Consider the following 15,320-nt stretch of genomic DNA (forward strand, 5'->3'; position numbering starts at 1 on the left):
TGAAATTCTTGGGTGCAAAGTACTTTCACGGCACAGCCTGTGGCACACATGTTAATCATCAGTATTTTGTCTTGGTTTTGAGTTTCTTCGTCTTTTTTTATTGTGCCACTTAGAGTGATAATAAAGCATGCATCCTTGACAATTCAGTGCAGATCCGAAGCCGCGAATGTGTGTTGTAGTTTCAAATGAGCGTGAACATGAGTTTACATTGAGTTTACATATGGCAATTGTCAGTTGTGCATGAATGACGTCGTGACAATCCACAGTCCAATGTTCAATCTAGTATATGATCCTAACACTTGTAACGAGTATTACACATGCGTCATCCACAAACAAACTCTGATACATTACATTAGTACTCTTACATAGATTATAATCATTCCTCTTGAGGTCTGAGTGCAGCTATTGTATTCACAATAACAATAATGTCATCATGTTCGTTGGCTCCGTCACTGCTTTATCAAACGGTGCCGAATCGAACTGCACAAACACTGCGAACTTTGATATGGTCTCTGCATTAAACATATCATATCATCATCAGTGTCTGGTACCATCATGCGCAATATTTAACATGATTGCAAAATGTCGATCTTAGATTTGAAGCTTTAATTCACTGGGAGTGCACGAGTCATTGACATTCTTCATGTTACATCAATAATCAATACATTGTATTCTACGTGCCCTCTCCCTCACTCAAATTCACGACATTCATATACTCTGAGAGATCCTCAAGCTGCACCCACAGTTCCTCGCTTGACTGGCTTAACTGAGCTGGGCTTGCAAGGTCAGATTGTGAAGTACCGGTGACGTCGAATACCGTCGATTCGGTTGGACTCGAGGGAGCTGATGCATCTGGGGTCTCTATCACAGTATTCAGGATGGGGAGATCGGACTGCCGGTATATGTAAGAGAGTAATCCCCACAACAGATGTATAATGGTACTCACAGGGCCAGAGATGGTATGAGTAATGGCGGAGTCCACAATTCAAGTTCTCTCCTTCACGGTCTCAGTTTCAGTAGCATCGATGGTCGTTTTTGTAGAGGTGATGATTCGGGAAGTATGAATCTTCACAGTATGTGTGGTCCAAGTTCGAGTCACCATCTTGATGTATCTGCGATCATGCCCATTATCTGATGCTGTATGGATAGATTAGGGTTGTCAGAGTGAACAAGGTAAGGGTAATATGCACCTTGTCTGGTTGAGGTGTTAGTGGAGCTCATCACACGATAAATTGAGATAGATCGAGCGAGCACTGAGTGATGTCTTAGATGCAGCGCTGCAGTGGAGAACATGAAAGAGTCATGTGCATATGTCTATTGTCCCAGAACTTCCGAAAAACCTATGGCACAAGGAAATATCAACAAACGTCCGAAAAATCGAACAGGACTCACTTCACAGAGGATTCAACATGTCATATCTCACTGAGATCCGAACCATGGGCTATGTCCAATGCAGGAGGTACTGGGTCCGAGAAAAATAGCTGCACATGCAGCAGAAGTAAGCATCTGCAAAAAATCTTGCATTCAAGGTACATTTCATCAGTAGCATTGATTCCAGAACTCATGAAACTTACTTTGGAAGCGATGACGCTGGAGGAAAAACGTGCCCTCGAGGCGCTGCAAGAGCATAATGATGATGACATCATGTTCGATGGGTTCAATGGTGACGACGATTTCGGAAGTAGTGTGTTGGACGGATCAGAGTCAGTTAACATTAGCCATGCGGGTGGGGAGCTGCATGAACTCACCAGGCAATTAATCAGTGACTTCTGGAAAGGGTGAGGGTTTATTATATAAATTAGGCATACCACTGCTAACAAGACTCGGCAGAAATTCGCAGACCCATGGTCATCGAGCTGACTATAGGACCAGGCGTGACAGGACCAGGCGTCGCACAGAAGCCTTTGACCAGCAAATGTCAGCACTAACGCGCGCCTACCTGGACTGGAATCTTGCTAATGGTGTTTCAGATGGTTGGGGGTTCTTCTTACAGTATCGAGACACATTCGGCACATTCGGAACACCGGTCGACGTAAATGCAGGATCGATTGTCATCAAGGTTGTGGATGTGTTTTGTAAGGTTCTCAGGCTATTAATGGTGTAGTTGTGTTGATGCCGTCACGTTATGCCGCATTAGACGCTGAAAGGCTACCTTTAACTATTCTATCGACTGACTCTTTCATAGCTTCAGCACTCATTTGGCAAGGTGTTGTCCCGTGTTCTCCAATCAGCCCATCAACTGGAGTTATGATGCATGCCCTCAATTTTTATCATATTGCACGCCAGCGCAACCCACACTTCTCTATTCAGGCATATGTGAAAATGCTATGTGACCTACAAGGTGTAAGTACCTCAAGTCCCGCTTCCTCATGGTACATTGATGCAAGTCTGCCTTACTAGGTTCAATTTCACCCATATCTTTCATGCCAATTCTCAATCGCGCTTGACGTGTACTTACAGATTCTCTCTAATGTCAAATCACTGATCCACGAAGCCATCGGACGCAGTAATTCTAACTGGCATCTGATGCACTGCGTGCCCAGCATGTACTTACATGCTCAAAGATGAAGACACTTTACAATTCCGACTACTCTATACGATGGACGGCAACGACTCGCTCAAGCGAGTACTTAAAAAGGTCGTGCAGGATAACACCGAGTATCTCGATGACGACAACAACATTCCTCTACCAAAGTCTGCCGAGCTACCTTCTACACAATCTGTGGGTGGTGACCGGTACTTAATGAGGGACTACATAAATACCTTTGCTGGTGATTCTTCAGTCGACATGCTCTCAGTTGACGACAAGGTAAGGTGCCTCACTTTTTGTCTACAGCCTACTAACTCATCCTTAGGACAATCCATGCACTGGCCGTTGGAACAACATGAAGGACGAAAAAACGAGAAGAATGTGGGGTGTATTTGACAAGTCTGGAATTTTCATGGCCATCTGTCGCCATGGATTCTCTCTTGTTATCGTGGACATGGTTCAAAGCGGCGAACAGTGAGTCATTCATGTTTAGATTTCTCTATTTTCTAATGCTGTTTTAAGATCCAAGTATCCTTTGGCAGTTGTATCAAAACTCCTCGAGGTTTTCGGCAAGGACCTAGGTGGTGGCTATGATATCGGCTGTAGGTTCAAGACTACTCTCAGTCGAAGTGTGCTGGGTCAGTCAGTGCGGGAGCTCAACCATACGTCACTTGTTGGTGCCTTTCACAGTGTAAAGAGTAGATTCTATGTGGGCGCTACAAAAGTGTTACCTTAAGACTCAGAGTGCGAGTAAGATGTTCGTCCCAAAGAGACTGCCTATAGAAATGCTCCTTGATATAAAGCAAGGGATATCTTGTTAAGATCGAGGATGAGAGAAAGGAATGTTACCAAGAGCACTGCTCAATGTTCCGAGGATGCGTCCGAAGAGGTCTGAAAGTGGTCCGAAGATGGTCCTGACGTCAAGAAATGAAGGTCCGAGGTTGCGCGAAGCATCCGAAGAGCTTCCGATGAACAGCAAAAGTTCTGAGAGAAGTACAACGGTGTGTCGAAGTATAAGACTTGCGAAGTATAACTAAACAAAGCCTATCGAAAGTACTTTGAGACAGCGAGATGCGAAATGGCAGCGGTCAGGCCAAACAATCGTTCCGAATGAACAAAAGGTCGATTGTGCGAAGTACGACTATCCGAAAGTGACTCTACTAACTATGACTCGTAGCAGGGAAAGTGAAGTGAAGTCTGGTGCCAGTAGCTAGCGAGGCAGATTATATCTACAGCGTGAAAGTTCGGAAACTGCGTAGGCGAAACCAGTAGCGAGATAAGACATCCGAAATGTAATAAGACTCAAGGTGAGCTGCTACAGAGATATGCATGTAATAAGACGCAAGGCGTGTATAACCGACGGGCCGACGACATATGTGCCCCTAGACATAATCAATAACAGATAACCAAGTGAAGAACGCACCAGCAAAGTCAAATGGACACGGACGGGACATGGTACGGAGGATCGGAACTGTATACAAGCCTCGGAAATGGACGGACGACCTTTGGATGACTCGGACAAACACACGGAACTCTCAGAAGGTAAAATGGAGTGCCGAGGAATGTGTATGTGGAATACCTATGAGTTTGGCAGGATACGAGCCCAACGCCGATCCGAGTGCTACAACGGACATGCCCACAAACGCTTGTGTCAACTCGATCATCTAACTACATATGTCAAAGGTCTAGGACTTGAAGATCTCGAGGGCTGCGAACAAACATTCTCAAAATCAAACGCACTCACATCTTTGGTTTGTTATTCGAGTATTTTTCACTGACGCCAAGCTATTACAAATTATTTTCAGCATACTGATGACTTCGAAGTATACGCCAATCTTTGTACGTAGCAATTCATACTTATTATGAGCGTGAACTGACATGTTTGTAGCTACGTTCCTATATAACAATTATAAACAGGCCCTTGGTATTCTATGCAATGGACAGTCAACGCTGCCACAACTCATGTGTGAGCTTGGCATCACCAATAATAGTGTCTTCGAAAACTGGCTGGTCAAGGAACGTGCTTATCTAATGTCATTGCACCAGGAACCAAAGCACGAAACATTGCAAATGGAATACTGGCAGAAGCTTGTCAACATGACTGCAAGCAAGTAAGTAGTAGTTTTGTTCTCAAAACCAAAACACTCAAAAAACAAATAGGAAAGACCTGGATGTTGCCAGTGCGCCATGGAGCATATCCACACCATCCAGTGTATCATTTGGATCACGTGATATCACTATGACTATCTGAATCGAAACTGCATGTCGGCATGCCATCGAGAACTATGAAAAAGATCTCAAAGTCATCCAAGAGCTTGAAGTGAAGCTTGGGGTGACTCGTCGATGGACGTCAGATGATCTTGAATGGAAGGATGCAGGTCGCCTTGTAGCAAATCGGAAGTTTCAGCGGGCCCTGGACTCTTTGGAAGGTTTAGTAGTTGCTCGTATCTTTGAGCTATCGAAGATGAACCGTGCGGGGACAGGTAAGTCACAAACATTGGCATTGGTGTGAGCTTAGCGTTTACCATTAATCTAGGCTACAAACTACGAAAACACATTGGGAGAGCTTTGCAGGCTCGCTCTGCAGCTATTCAGACGGCCCTTGACCGCTATAACACTGCAGCATGTGCCCTTTCACCACCTCGTCCATCTCTTTCCTGGGACGAGGTCGTTGAATATGCATTCCTCTCCGACTTTGATCTCCTTTGAGATGCCCATCAAGATGTGTCTCAACATGCCTGGGCCACCCCCACCGGTCGTTTGGCCATGGATACGTACTTCAAGATGCAATGCGCACGAGAAGAGCTTCAGCGACTCGATATAGAGATCAAGAGAATGGTCATGTACCTTCGAGATGAGGACCTATACCTGCGCGAGTGTGAAAAACAACTCCAAACCATCCATCCTGCACTTGCATATCAAGTTGGCGTCCATCATAACAATTTCGCTCACTTCACTGAACATCATTTTCGCCGTCTAGTCAGCATAAGCAAGTTACATGGCTTTACAGGATCACTGTCACCTGGGGTCAGCAGCGGAGAATCACCTGGGGCAAGTGGCAGTGCACCTGCTGTGTGTATCCCTGCTCGTCTGCTGGTCCCAGTGGTTCCTGTCATTACAGAAAACGTGGAAGATGGTATAGCGGATCTGGATGACGAGGAGGGTGCGGAAGTTGATGGGGAAGAGCAGTCGCACATTCTTGAGGACATTCTCCAGGTTACCTTTGATGTTTAATTACTTTTCAACACTGACAATATGCTCAAAACTTACCGTATACACTTGCTGCTGCATATACAAAAAGGTCCGCCATTGTGAAGTGTGTCCGCTGTCGAGATACATGAGCTCGTTGTCGTGCACAGCGAGCACGAAGGTTTGTGATGATGTGGCCTATTTAGGACAGCCGCCAGTGATAATAATAGCTGTAGTTCCAAATATGGCACCCAGGCACTCGGAGAGGGATATAGCCAAGGCCCTCATACGTACCTACCCTACCCAGCACCTTCTACAGTTCTAAAGACCCTCCTTTATTGACTAATTATTCATTTGGGCGGGAAGAGGCAGAAACATATCGACTTAGATATGCCATCACACCCAGCTGTCACATCTAATTAGATCAGGTACGTGGGAACAACAGGTGCTCCATCAGTTTTTTTTCGGGATCTAAATCTGTTTTAGGCTGTTCCTCGCGTGTTCTATCTGAGAGCGGATTATAACCGAGGGAAGCACAGGGTAGTCGGAACGTCTCCGCAATCGACAGCTTTAATCATAAGTCTTATGTTTTTACCATCATGGACGAGCACGAGAACTTCAAGGGTATTGCCGGCTTTTGCCACAATCAAATGAAGTGACTGTGACACTTATATATCACACAACCTGCTAGTTCACCATCACATAGTCAATCACACAAGCACACGCGATGAATATCAAGATGAACTCAGAAAATAACACTATGGACATTGATCAAGTCGAAAATGGTTCATTCTGATATTCGTGACTGCAGGGAGTTCAAATTGATGTACTTGAAGACAACTATCCGATGGACATCGACAAAGCATGGGAAGACAATGTTTCGATTGACAACGATGAAGCCCAGGCAGGCGATCACTCATCTGGTTAGTTTTAATTCACTCTAATTTTTATCATTGCAGGAAGATACAATTTACGAGGAAAGTTATTCTATGGATGTCGATGACAATGGAGGTGAACAAAAGATTGTACGTTCTTATATCTTTTTGTCCTTTTCATTTGTTCTAATTTTCTCCGCCCCAGAAAGATGTAGACATTGGCGACGTGAACAAGGGGGACTTCATGGAGGTTGATGATGCCCTCATCGTTATCTCGTAGAGAAAGACCGGGCGGTTGTAGTACTACATAATAAGAGAAGCGGTGAGTTATATCCAAATCATGCGCTACTAATGTTTCGAAATTCAACCGCAACGTCACGTACTTATCCCTCGGACAACGAGAACTATGCTTTCCAAGCAGTGTGATGCTTCAGCCTGTCCTAGTTATGTCCGAATCCTATTGTCTATTTGATAGCGCGGTAGCTGGTGTTCCCGAGCTTTGCGATGCTCTCAAAGTCCGGTGAGCTTGAGCGGTTCCTTCGAAGCAATTTTTAGCTAATCCTTATCCAGGCATTTACATCAATCTCAACTTGTGCTTCCTTGCTAACAAGAACTCCACCGTTCAGACATGGGTAAGCAGGCGTTACTTGTGAGGAGTCCACAGGGACGAAAAAGAAGGAACGTCGACGTCAGAAGTCTTCCTGCGCCAAAATGAATTTAGATCATCCACGAAACTGGATGTGCTGGTACAAAACCTTAGTAGGTGTTCTGTTGCATAGTCCATCCCACTCTGAGCTGAGTTGGTTCCAGGACGACTTCGAGATCAAGACCCATACTTCCGTGCTGTCGTCTTCTCGCAGTTTACGTCCTTCCTTTCGCTTATCTCTGTGGCACTGGACCGTGAACGCCTGTTGTGGTACTGTTTTGATGGCTCAAGAAGCGCAATGCTGCCATAGCAGAATTCAAGCAGAACGAGCAGAAGCCTAAGGTTCTCATTGTCAGCTTGAAAGCAGGTGGCGTCGGTCTGAACATAAGCGCAAGTCACCTGCCTCTTGAATCTCCTGAACATTACTTCAAACAATAGCTGACGAGCGCCAACCACATTTTCATGGTTAGTCCCCGGAACTCGTCGCTCTGTGCCAATGATGAATATTACTCAGATGGACTGCTGGTAGAATGCGGCGACTGAAAATCAAGGTTGGTGTCCGGATATTCCATGATTATCTCCAATGAACACGTCATGATCACCTTCAATTGGCAAACAACTAATTGCGAGTCTCGCAGCATTGCAAGCAATTGATTACTCCATCGTTCGATAAAAAAATATACACAGGGCACAGCCCAAAATAACAATACATGAGAGGAAACTGTCAAAGTGAAGTCCTGCATCATAATGTCAAAGTCACAAGATTAACCTGGAATCTCCTGATAACATATAAAGTATTGAGTGAAGTACCGGTTGTCCCCTGCTGGTTTTCACGGCACCATGGGACAGGTTTGTTATGAAATCGCAGGGAATTAGACACATGCCAGCTGGTGCCAAAGGGTACTTCCCTTGGATGACATCACATGCGCTTTCAATTCTAAACACGAAAATTGAATAGTGAGAAACATCAGAAAGCATTGAATGAAATACCGGTTGTCCCCTGCTGGTTTTCACGGTGCCATGGGACGGATTTGTTATGAAATCGCAGGGAATTAGCCACATGCCGGCTGGTGCCAAAGGTACTTACCACCAGAATGTATTAGATAAGGTTGTGATTTAAAACATAAATGAAGCAAAATGACAATGTTCAAAATAATTGGTACAAGTACGCAATTAACCTGCATCGGAGCTGGAAATGAATTTAATATTAATTATATTTTTTTTATTTATATTTTTTTATTATATATTTTTATATTATAAAAATGCTGTGGTGGAGGAACATCACAACTTTGTCATGGAGTGCTCATGTTACTCTGGATTCGTTGTGATCGATGGCAATGTAGGTACGACTCAAATCTTTTACGGTATAAATGATGATATTTAGTAGGGGCAGAATTCTAGCCTTCTGTAGTTCCCACGGCCACCATATCAAGGAGTCATCAATTCACTGACATCAGGAAATCTCGAGTTTAACTTTTAATCACTTATATCCAACTTTTCACACCAAATAGTAGGGAAGTGGAAAAAAGTAAAAGTTACTTTTTTAAGTAGATCGCTCTACTTAAACGTCACTTATTCTCCACTTATTTCTGAGAGCTGCTTAAAAAAGTAGACTAAAAGTTGTATCACCGTGCTCATAAAAAGTATGAAAAAGATGAAAAAGGAAGTGAGTCGAGTTAGTAGCTTGTGACGGAGAGGATTTACGCGGATGGTGCATTAGTATGATATAGTAGTATGCCATAGACGCGGCTTGGAGTGTGAAAATGTGCGAGAATATGCAAAGAAAAAAATGCTGGAGACATTCTGTCAAAGTAGTAGTACTACATCAGTCACTGGAGCACGGAACAAGGAAAAAACACTCACAGAGCATTGCCCGCTCCCCCTTGGCTGCGACACCTTCCTCAACATTCGAGCCTTTGATGCTACTACCATCTGAGCTTGAATCTTTCACAAATGGGTGTGCCATAATAATCATGTCCACTGTATATTTCGGGCCGCGCCTCAGAAGGGACAGGTAATAGTCTCGAGTGAATGTTCCCCAGTTCGACTCAGAAAAGGCTAGCTGAGCGCTGCTTTCCTTACCAGTAGCTTTGTTGAGTCTGAGGGGGGTTTTGAGAGCCGTGCCCTTCTTTTCCTTATCTGCGACTAACTTAAAAGCACGTTCGAGCTTTTAAAATTAATAATTAGCCTGTTTTCAAGTGAGTTTAAGGATAGGACTCAGTACAGCAACAGCGCAAGCAGCAATTACCCCCTCCATCTGCATTGAAGGCAGAGCGCTTGTGTTAAGTGCTGGCACATCAACAAAGCTGATGAATGTGTTAAGATGGACTGTTGCGATCATTTGCAACATGAACATGGAGCGGTAAATCTCGGAGGTCTGGCAGGTATCGGGGTCTGCGAACAGAAAGGCATATTCTTTGAGAAGGGAGTGTGCCACATGTACCATGGCTTTCTCCTGGGCGTCCAAGTCTGCATTGACATCGATACTATCATTGTCCGCTTGCTCGTCATCGTCATGATTTTCATTCATGGATGACAAAAAATTAGAAACAAGCGCGATCGCGGTGGAACCAAAGTTGTTCCGCCACATACATAAGCGCTGGGTGGCCTATTGAAGTTTAAATAATGGTCAAGGCGGCAAATATATGTATAAAGGACAACACTCACCACACCCATGATGGGGCCCTTGAGTTGGACCTTGTGCTCTACTCCTGGGTACATCGTAGCAAATATAGCCTGCAGTGCACACAGCAAATCGGGGGCCTCGATCGTCCAAAAATTGGGCTGGCTACCTGCCCAAAGGAGAACAGTCGGAATGAATTGCCTGTGCCATGCGCCATTCTCCAACATGATCAGTGGGAGGTCCGTGTTGCGCCACTGGTTTCCTGTTTTGGGCTTCAGTTGCCATGTCCGCCAGCATTGACTCTGACACGGCGGGAACAGCTGGCGTTAGTGTGATTGAGGGTTGGGAAGCTGTCTCCGATTTAATCTTCTTGGCTCGAGGGCCAGGCAGTGCCCTCGGTTTCTCAGAAGCCGTCACACTCATCTGCATGGTTGTCAGGGTAAATATTTTGCCAAATCAAGAAGTCACTTACCATTGCTGTGGTGCGAACCAACTTGGGAGCAGCTTCGATCTCATTGAAGGCTTCCATGATGCTATCATCCCCATCATAAAACTCAACTTCCAAGCCGTCCTCATCTCCATCCTCATCTGACTCAACCATCACCTCTTCAATCTTCCTCTTGCCGATGGTACGTGGTGTAGGTTGCTCTAATGCATAGCTGACAATTTCCAATTGTTTGCTGTAAGGCAAATCAGCAAAGGGAGTGCCAGCCAGTGGCATGTCTGAATCGTCGCTACTAGCCTGAGGCTCCTTGTCAATTCCAACTGTAAGTACGGATCTTGTCAATCATAAGTAGCTGCGACTTACCTTCACAGCGACTCTCTGACTTCCTGTGATAGCAGCTGCATGCTCCTCGGAGTCAGAGCTGCCCTCGATTTCAACAACCGTCTGAAATAGATGGTAAGCATGTGTTTCATCATCAGCTGCAACTTACCTTCATGCCAGCTTTTCCTTTTCCTTTGCTTACAATAGCGGCTGCGCGCTCTTCAGAATCGCTGTCGCTCTGGTCATCGTCTGAGGCATCAGCATTGTCAGTGAACACAGAAGTCTTTGTTGGGGTAGGCGGGGGTTCTGTTGCACTGGAAAAGTAGTTGCTGCAGTTGCGGAGGACAGCTTGGAGGTCGGAACACTTCGAGTTGTCCCACTCAGGACAGAGGGTGCTTGTGAGGATTGCTGCTTCGAGTCTGGTTCAACTTTATCACGCCAGTAATTGACCTGCCCAGCCAGGCTGGATTTCTTGCTTCTGAATTTTGACGTCAGGTTTAGAAAGTAAAGTGTTGACTCGGTGAGTATCAGCATGATGGTGTGAGATAGAAATGTCACTGACACTAAGTTTCCTTTCTGGTCATGTGCACAATTGTCATCGACAGATCTCGGCTGATCCTTAATCTGCTTTTTCATCCTCGCAGCACTAACAGCCTCACACAACAGCATATTCTTTACTTTCTTCCCCTTCCCCTTTGGCTTTGGCTCAGCCTCATCCCCTGCTATATCTGTATCGTCATTAGTGGTGCCTATTGAGGTAAGTGACCTTTAGACTCACTACTGGTCTCATCTCCTGATGCCACACAACTGTCTGAAGGGATATCATTAGTAGCCTTCTTTTTGACTGCCTTCGCATGAGGCTTTGGCTTTATGGGCACCACGTTCGATACTGCTGCTGCCTGCTCTATGTCCATCAAGGCCTCTATTGCTCCAACACGATCAATGCCGTGTTGGGCGGCTTTTTCCTGAGCTTCCTGTGCTTCTTTGCTCCGCTGATTGTCTTCTGCAATTTCTTTAGCAGTACGCCTTTTCTTTGTAGCCGTTTTCAGAATATTGCCAGGGTGCTTTCCTTTATTCGAATCGTGAGTAGAAACCATAGCAGGCAGAATAGAAGCAGTGGCAGACAGCTCAGATGCAGGGAAGGAAAATAGACCGAAAACGAGAGTTCAACACTTTGGTAAGTGCCCTAAACACGCTTTTCTAAACTCAGACAAACAGCGCTGTAACACTTGCTCGCAATACACATAATTCAGGTCGCTCTGCTGTCCATTCAAGTTCACCATGTCACATGCCATCAAACCTGGGTTTAATGCCCTTCGCCTTCCTTGCACCACACCAGGATGCAACCACTGGTTTAAGAACAAGTCTGGTCTTACACAACATACAAACGCTGTCCATTTAGTCCTTACTAGCACTGCACCCTCGCGTCCGCCTCAGTCTAATTGATCCCCTTCGCCTCTTTTCAATGCAGATATTAATCCTGAAGAATATGATGGTGCCAACTTGAACAAAGAGTATCGTGCTGCCACTCCTGGTCCTGTACAACCACCTGCAGAGTTCTTTGGTGCTGGTGACCGCTTGTATCGAAACTATCACCCTAACTTAACTGGTAATTTTCCTTTGCTTTTCGCATTTTCTCTATCTGATGCACCATCAATTTCAAAAGCGAGTCCATGCGATTCGGAGGGGAACTTCCTTCCTCCTGGAACTTCACCTCCACCATTGTTGGACAACGCACCCGATGACTGGACTCCCTACTCTGATCGGTTGGAGTTTGAGCTTGCGGACTATATCTTTACCAAGAATCAGACACCCGCAGTGCAGATCGACCACCTTCTTGATATCTGGGCAGCTTCGCTAATCCGAGGTGGTGCTGATACCAATGTGCTATTCACAGACCACTGCAATGTCTACAAGACCATTGACAGTACTCCTTTGGGCGACGTGCAATGGCAGTCGTGCTCAGTCAAATACACTGGGGAGCATGCAGTTGACGACACCGCACCCTGGATGGAAGACAGCTACGATGTTTGGTTCCACGATCCTCGTGATGTTGTTCGGAATATGCTTGCCAACCCTGATTACGCGCTGGAGATGGATCTGCAACCTTACCGTGAGTTCGTGACCGAAACAGATGAGCGCCAATGGCAAGACTTTATGTCTGGCGACTGGGCTTGGAATCAAGCGGTAAGCTGTCCCCTCCCTTTTCGCACTAGTTGGTCTAATTAAGAACTAAACAGGACAAAATTTCCGATGATCCAGACACTCATGGCTCGATGTTTGTACCTGTGATTCTTGGCAGCGATAAAACACAGTATCAGTTGCAACCGGACAGAACGACTATTACCCACTGTACGCATCAATCGGAAATGTTCGCAACAATGTGCGCCGTGCTCACCGTAATGTGGTTGCTGTAATTGGATTTCTAGCCATGCCAAAGAGTGAGTTTTTCTCCATTCGCACATCTTCACTCGCCTCACAACCCATAAAGCAACTAAACAACATGCTAAGACCGCAAATTTCCACAATTTCCATCGCCAACTATTTCATTCATCACTTTCATACATACTGAAGAACTTGAAGCCTGCGATGATGAAGCCTGAGGTTGCACGCTTTGGCGACGGTCATTATCGTCGTGTTATCTATGGACTTGGTCCGTATATTGCCGACTATGAAGAACAAGTGTTGCTTGCATGTATAGTCAAAAATTGGTGCGCTAAGTAAGTAGTATTTGTCAGTTTCTTGTTGTGTTGATTCTAAATCTATGATAGATGTCTTTCATATCGCAAGAGTCTTGACGACGACAGTCTCCAATGCTCAAGAACATATACTGAGGCACTAATCGAAGAGTGTGACCATTTGGCGCTTTGGGATGAGTTCGGAATTGCCGCCCAACTCGTGGTAAGTCTGGGAGTGTTGTGTTTACTACTTGACAGTCAGAATTGATTTATCTGTATAGCCATTTACCAACGACTTTCCTCATGCCAATATACATGAACTCATCGCGCCAGATCTCCTCCATCAAATAATAAAGGGGGCCTTCAAGGACCACTTGGTGGTCTGGGTCGAAAAATATCTCGTGCAGACGCATGGACAAATGCAGGCTGATGTCATTCTGGATGACATTGATAGAAGGTCCGTCACATATCCTATTAACCGTGAATTCGAGATTTAGTAATACCCCAAATAGGATCGCAGCAGTTCCTGCATTTTCAGGACTGCGCAGGTTTCCTCAAGGACGCAACTTTCAACAGTGGACCGGAGATGATTCAAAAGCGCTTATAAAGGTATTTTAACTTTTATCTAGTTTTATTCGAGACTTTTGACTAATAGCATTTAGGTGTATTTACCAGCGATCGAAGGCTATGTCTCAGTCGAAATTGTCCGCACATTTCGTGCTTTCCTCGAATTTTGTTATCTTGTCCGCCGTAATATTATCACAGAGAAGACACTTGCAGAAATTGATGATGCACTTGCTCGATTCCATCAGTATCGTGAAATCTTCAAGTCCTCTGGGACAATTCTGACATTCTCACTCCCCCGACAACATTCAATGAAACATTACCACGCTCTCATTCGACTTTTTGGTGCGCCAAATGGACTTTGTTCCTCTATCACAGAATCCAAGCACATCAAGGCCATGAAGGAACCGTGGAGACGATCGAGTCACTACAAAGCACTAGGCCAGATGCTTGTGACCAACCAACGCCTGGACAAGTTGACTGCATCACATCAAGATTTTCGGGCTCGCAGGATGCTTAATGGCACCTGTCTATCTTCTGTCATTGCGGCATTGAATGCACAACCCCCCACTGAGGAGCATCACGATATGGACCAACAAGAGCCACCTGCCATCTTGCCTGCTGGACTGGGAGAAGATGATGGGGGCGCAGACTTTGAGGTTGTCAATGACCCCATGTCAGTCCTCGCGCATGTAGAACTCGCCAAGGCACCACGTAAGTATAGCTGCATTCATCAGTTTTCATTTCGCATACTATGATACTGAGAATGAGTACTAGAAGGGACGAAGTGTGCACAATGTATTCCAGAGCTTAGCATCGAGCTTGACATTTGCAACCTGGCCGAGCTTGTTCAATGGTTCCTTTTCAAGCACTCCCATCCCAACAATACTCGCGACCCTACTGAAGTCACTCTCTTAGAGTCCCCATACTATCAGGGTCGAATTTCAGTATTTAACTCTGCATCATCAACATTTCACGCACCCAGTGACCTTAGTGGTATTGGGGGCATGAAGCATGAATATATCCGTGCATGTCCCTCATGGAGAAACGAAGGTGCACGCAATGATTGTGTTTTTGCGATTACCGACTCAGACACTCATGGGATGGGAGGCATGGATGTAGCCCGTGTTATGGCATTCTTCTCCCTTCGACAACATGGCAGACAGGTTCCATGTGCAGTGGTCTGCTGGTTCGATCGAGTTGGTGATGCACCTGATCCTGACACTGGCATGTGGATGGTTAAGCCAGCTTTTTCTGCAAATCGCACCCCACACTTTGCGGTGATTCATATTGACACTATTTTTCGCGCAGCTCATTTGATTCCAGTCTATGGTACAGCGCTGCTCTCACCATTGATCAAATTCCATCACGTCCTTGACATCTTCAAACTGTTCTATGTGAACAAATTCGCTGATCATCACGCGTTCGAAATAGCTTATTAGTGACACC

General features: G+C 45.4%; 3 protein-coding genes across 3 annotated transcripts; 2 read left to right on the forward strand and 1 right to left on the reverse strand.

The window, feature by feature from the left end:
- Positions 1–5,296: 5,296 nt before the first annotated feature.
- On the forward strand, positions 5,297–5,764 carry F5147DRAFT_780424 (uncharacterized protein; the record flags this gene model as incomplete). Its single annotated transcript, XM_041442452.1, has 1 exon — positions 5,297–5,764. The coding sequence occupies one exon, from the start codon at positions 5,297–5,299 to the stop codon at positions 5,762–5,764; it is 468 nt and encodes a 155-aa protein (XP_041286113.1).
- Positions 5,765–9,019: 3,255 nt separating this feature from the next.
- F5147DRAFT_787397 (uncharacterized protein) lies at positions 9,020–11,798 on the reverse strand. Its single transcript, XM_041442961.1, has 9 exons — positions 11,408–11,798; positions 11,192–11,357; positions 10,799–11,048; positions 10,672–10,752; positions 10,336–10,614; positions 10,119–10,286; positions 9,908–10,081; positions 9,465–9,848; positions 9,020–9,407 (listed from the first exon to the last, which is right to left on the reverse strand). The coding sequence occupies exons 1-9, from the start codon at positions 11,724–11,726 to the stop codon at positions 9,066–9,068; spliced, it is 2,163 nt and encodes a 720-aa protein (XP_041286114.1). The 5' UTR covers positions 11,727–11,798; the 3' UTR covers positions 9,020–9,065.
- Positions 11,799–11,910: 112 nt separating this feature from the next.
- Positions 11,911–15,313, forward strand: F5147DRAFT_748270 (uncharacterized protein; the record flags this gene model as incomplete). Its single annotated transcript, XM_041440048.1, has 10 exons — positions 11,911–12,055; positions 12,296–12,816; positions 12,870–12,917; positions 12,965–13,070; positions 13,121–13,349; positions 13,401–13,530; positions 13,589–13,764; positions 13,820–13,916; positions 13,970–14,399; positions 14,643–15,313. The coding sequence occupies 10 exons, from the start codon at positions 11,911–11,913 to the stop codon at positions 15,311–15,313; spliced, it is 2,553 nt and encodes an 850-aa protein (XP_041286115.1).
- Positions 15,314–15,320: the final 7 nt, after the last annotated feature.

Source organism: Suillus discolor, assembly GCF_016758755.1.
Source record: "Suillus discolor strain FC423 chromosome Unknown F5147scaffold_106, whole genome shotgun sequence".
NCBI lineage: Eukaryota > Fungi > Basidiomycota > Agaricomycetes > Boletales > Suillaceae > Suillus > Suillus discolor.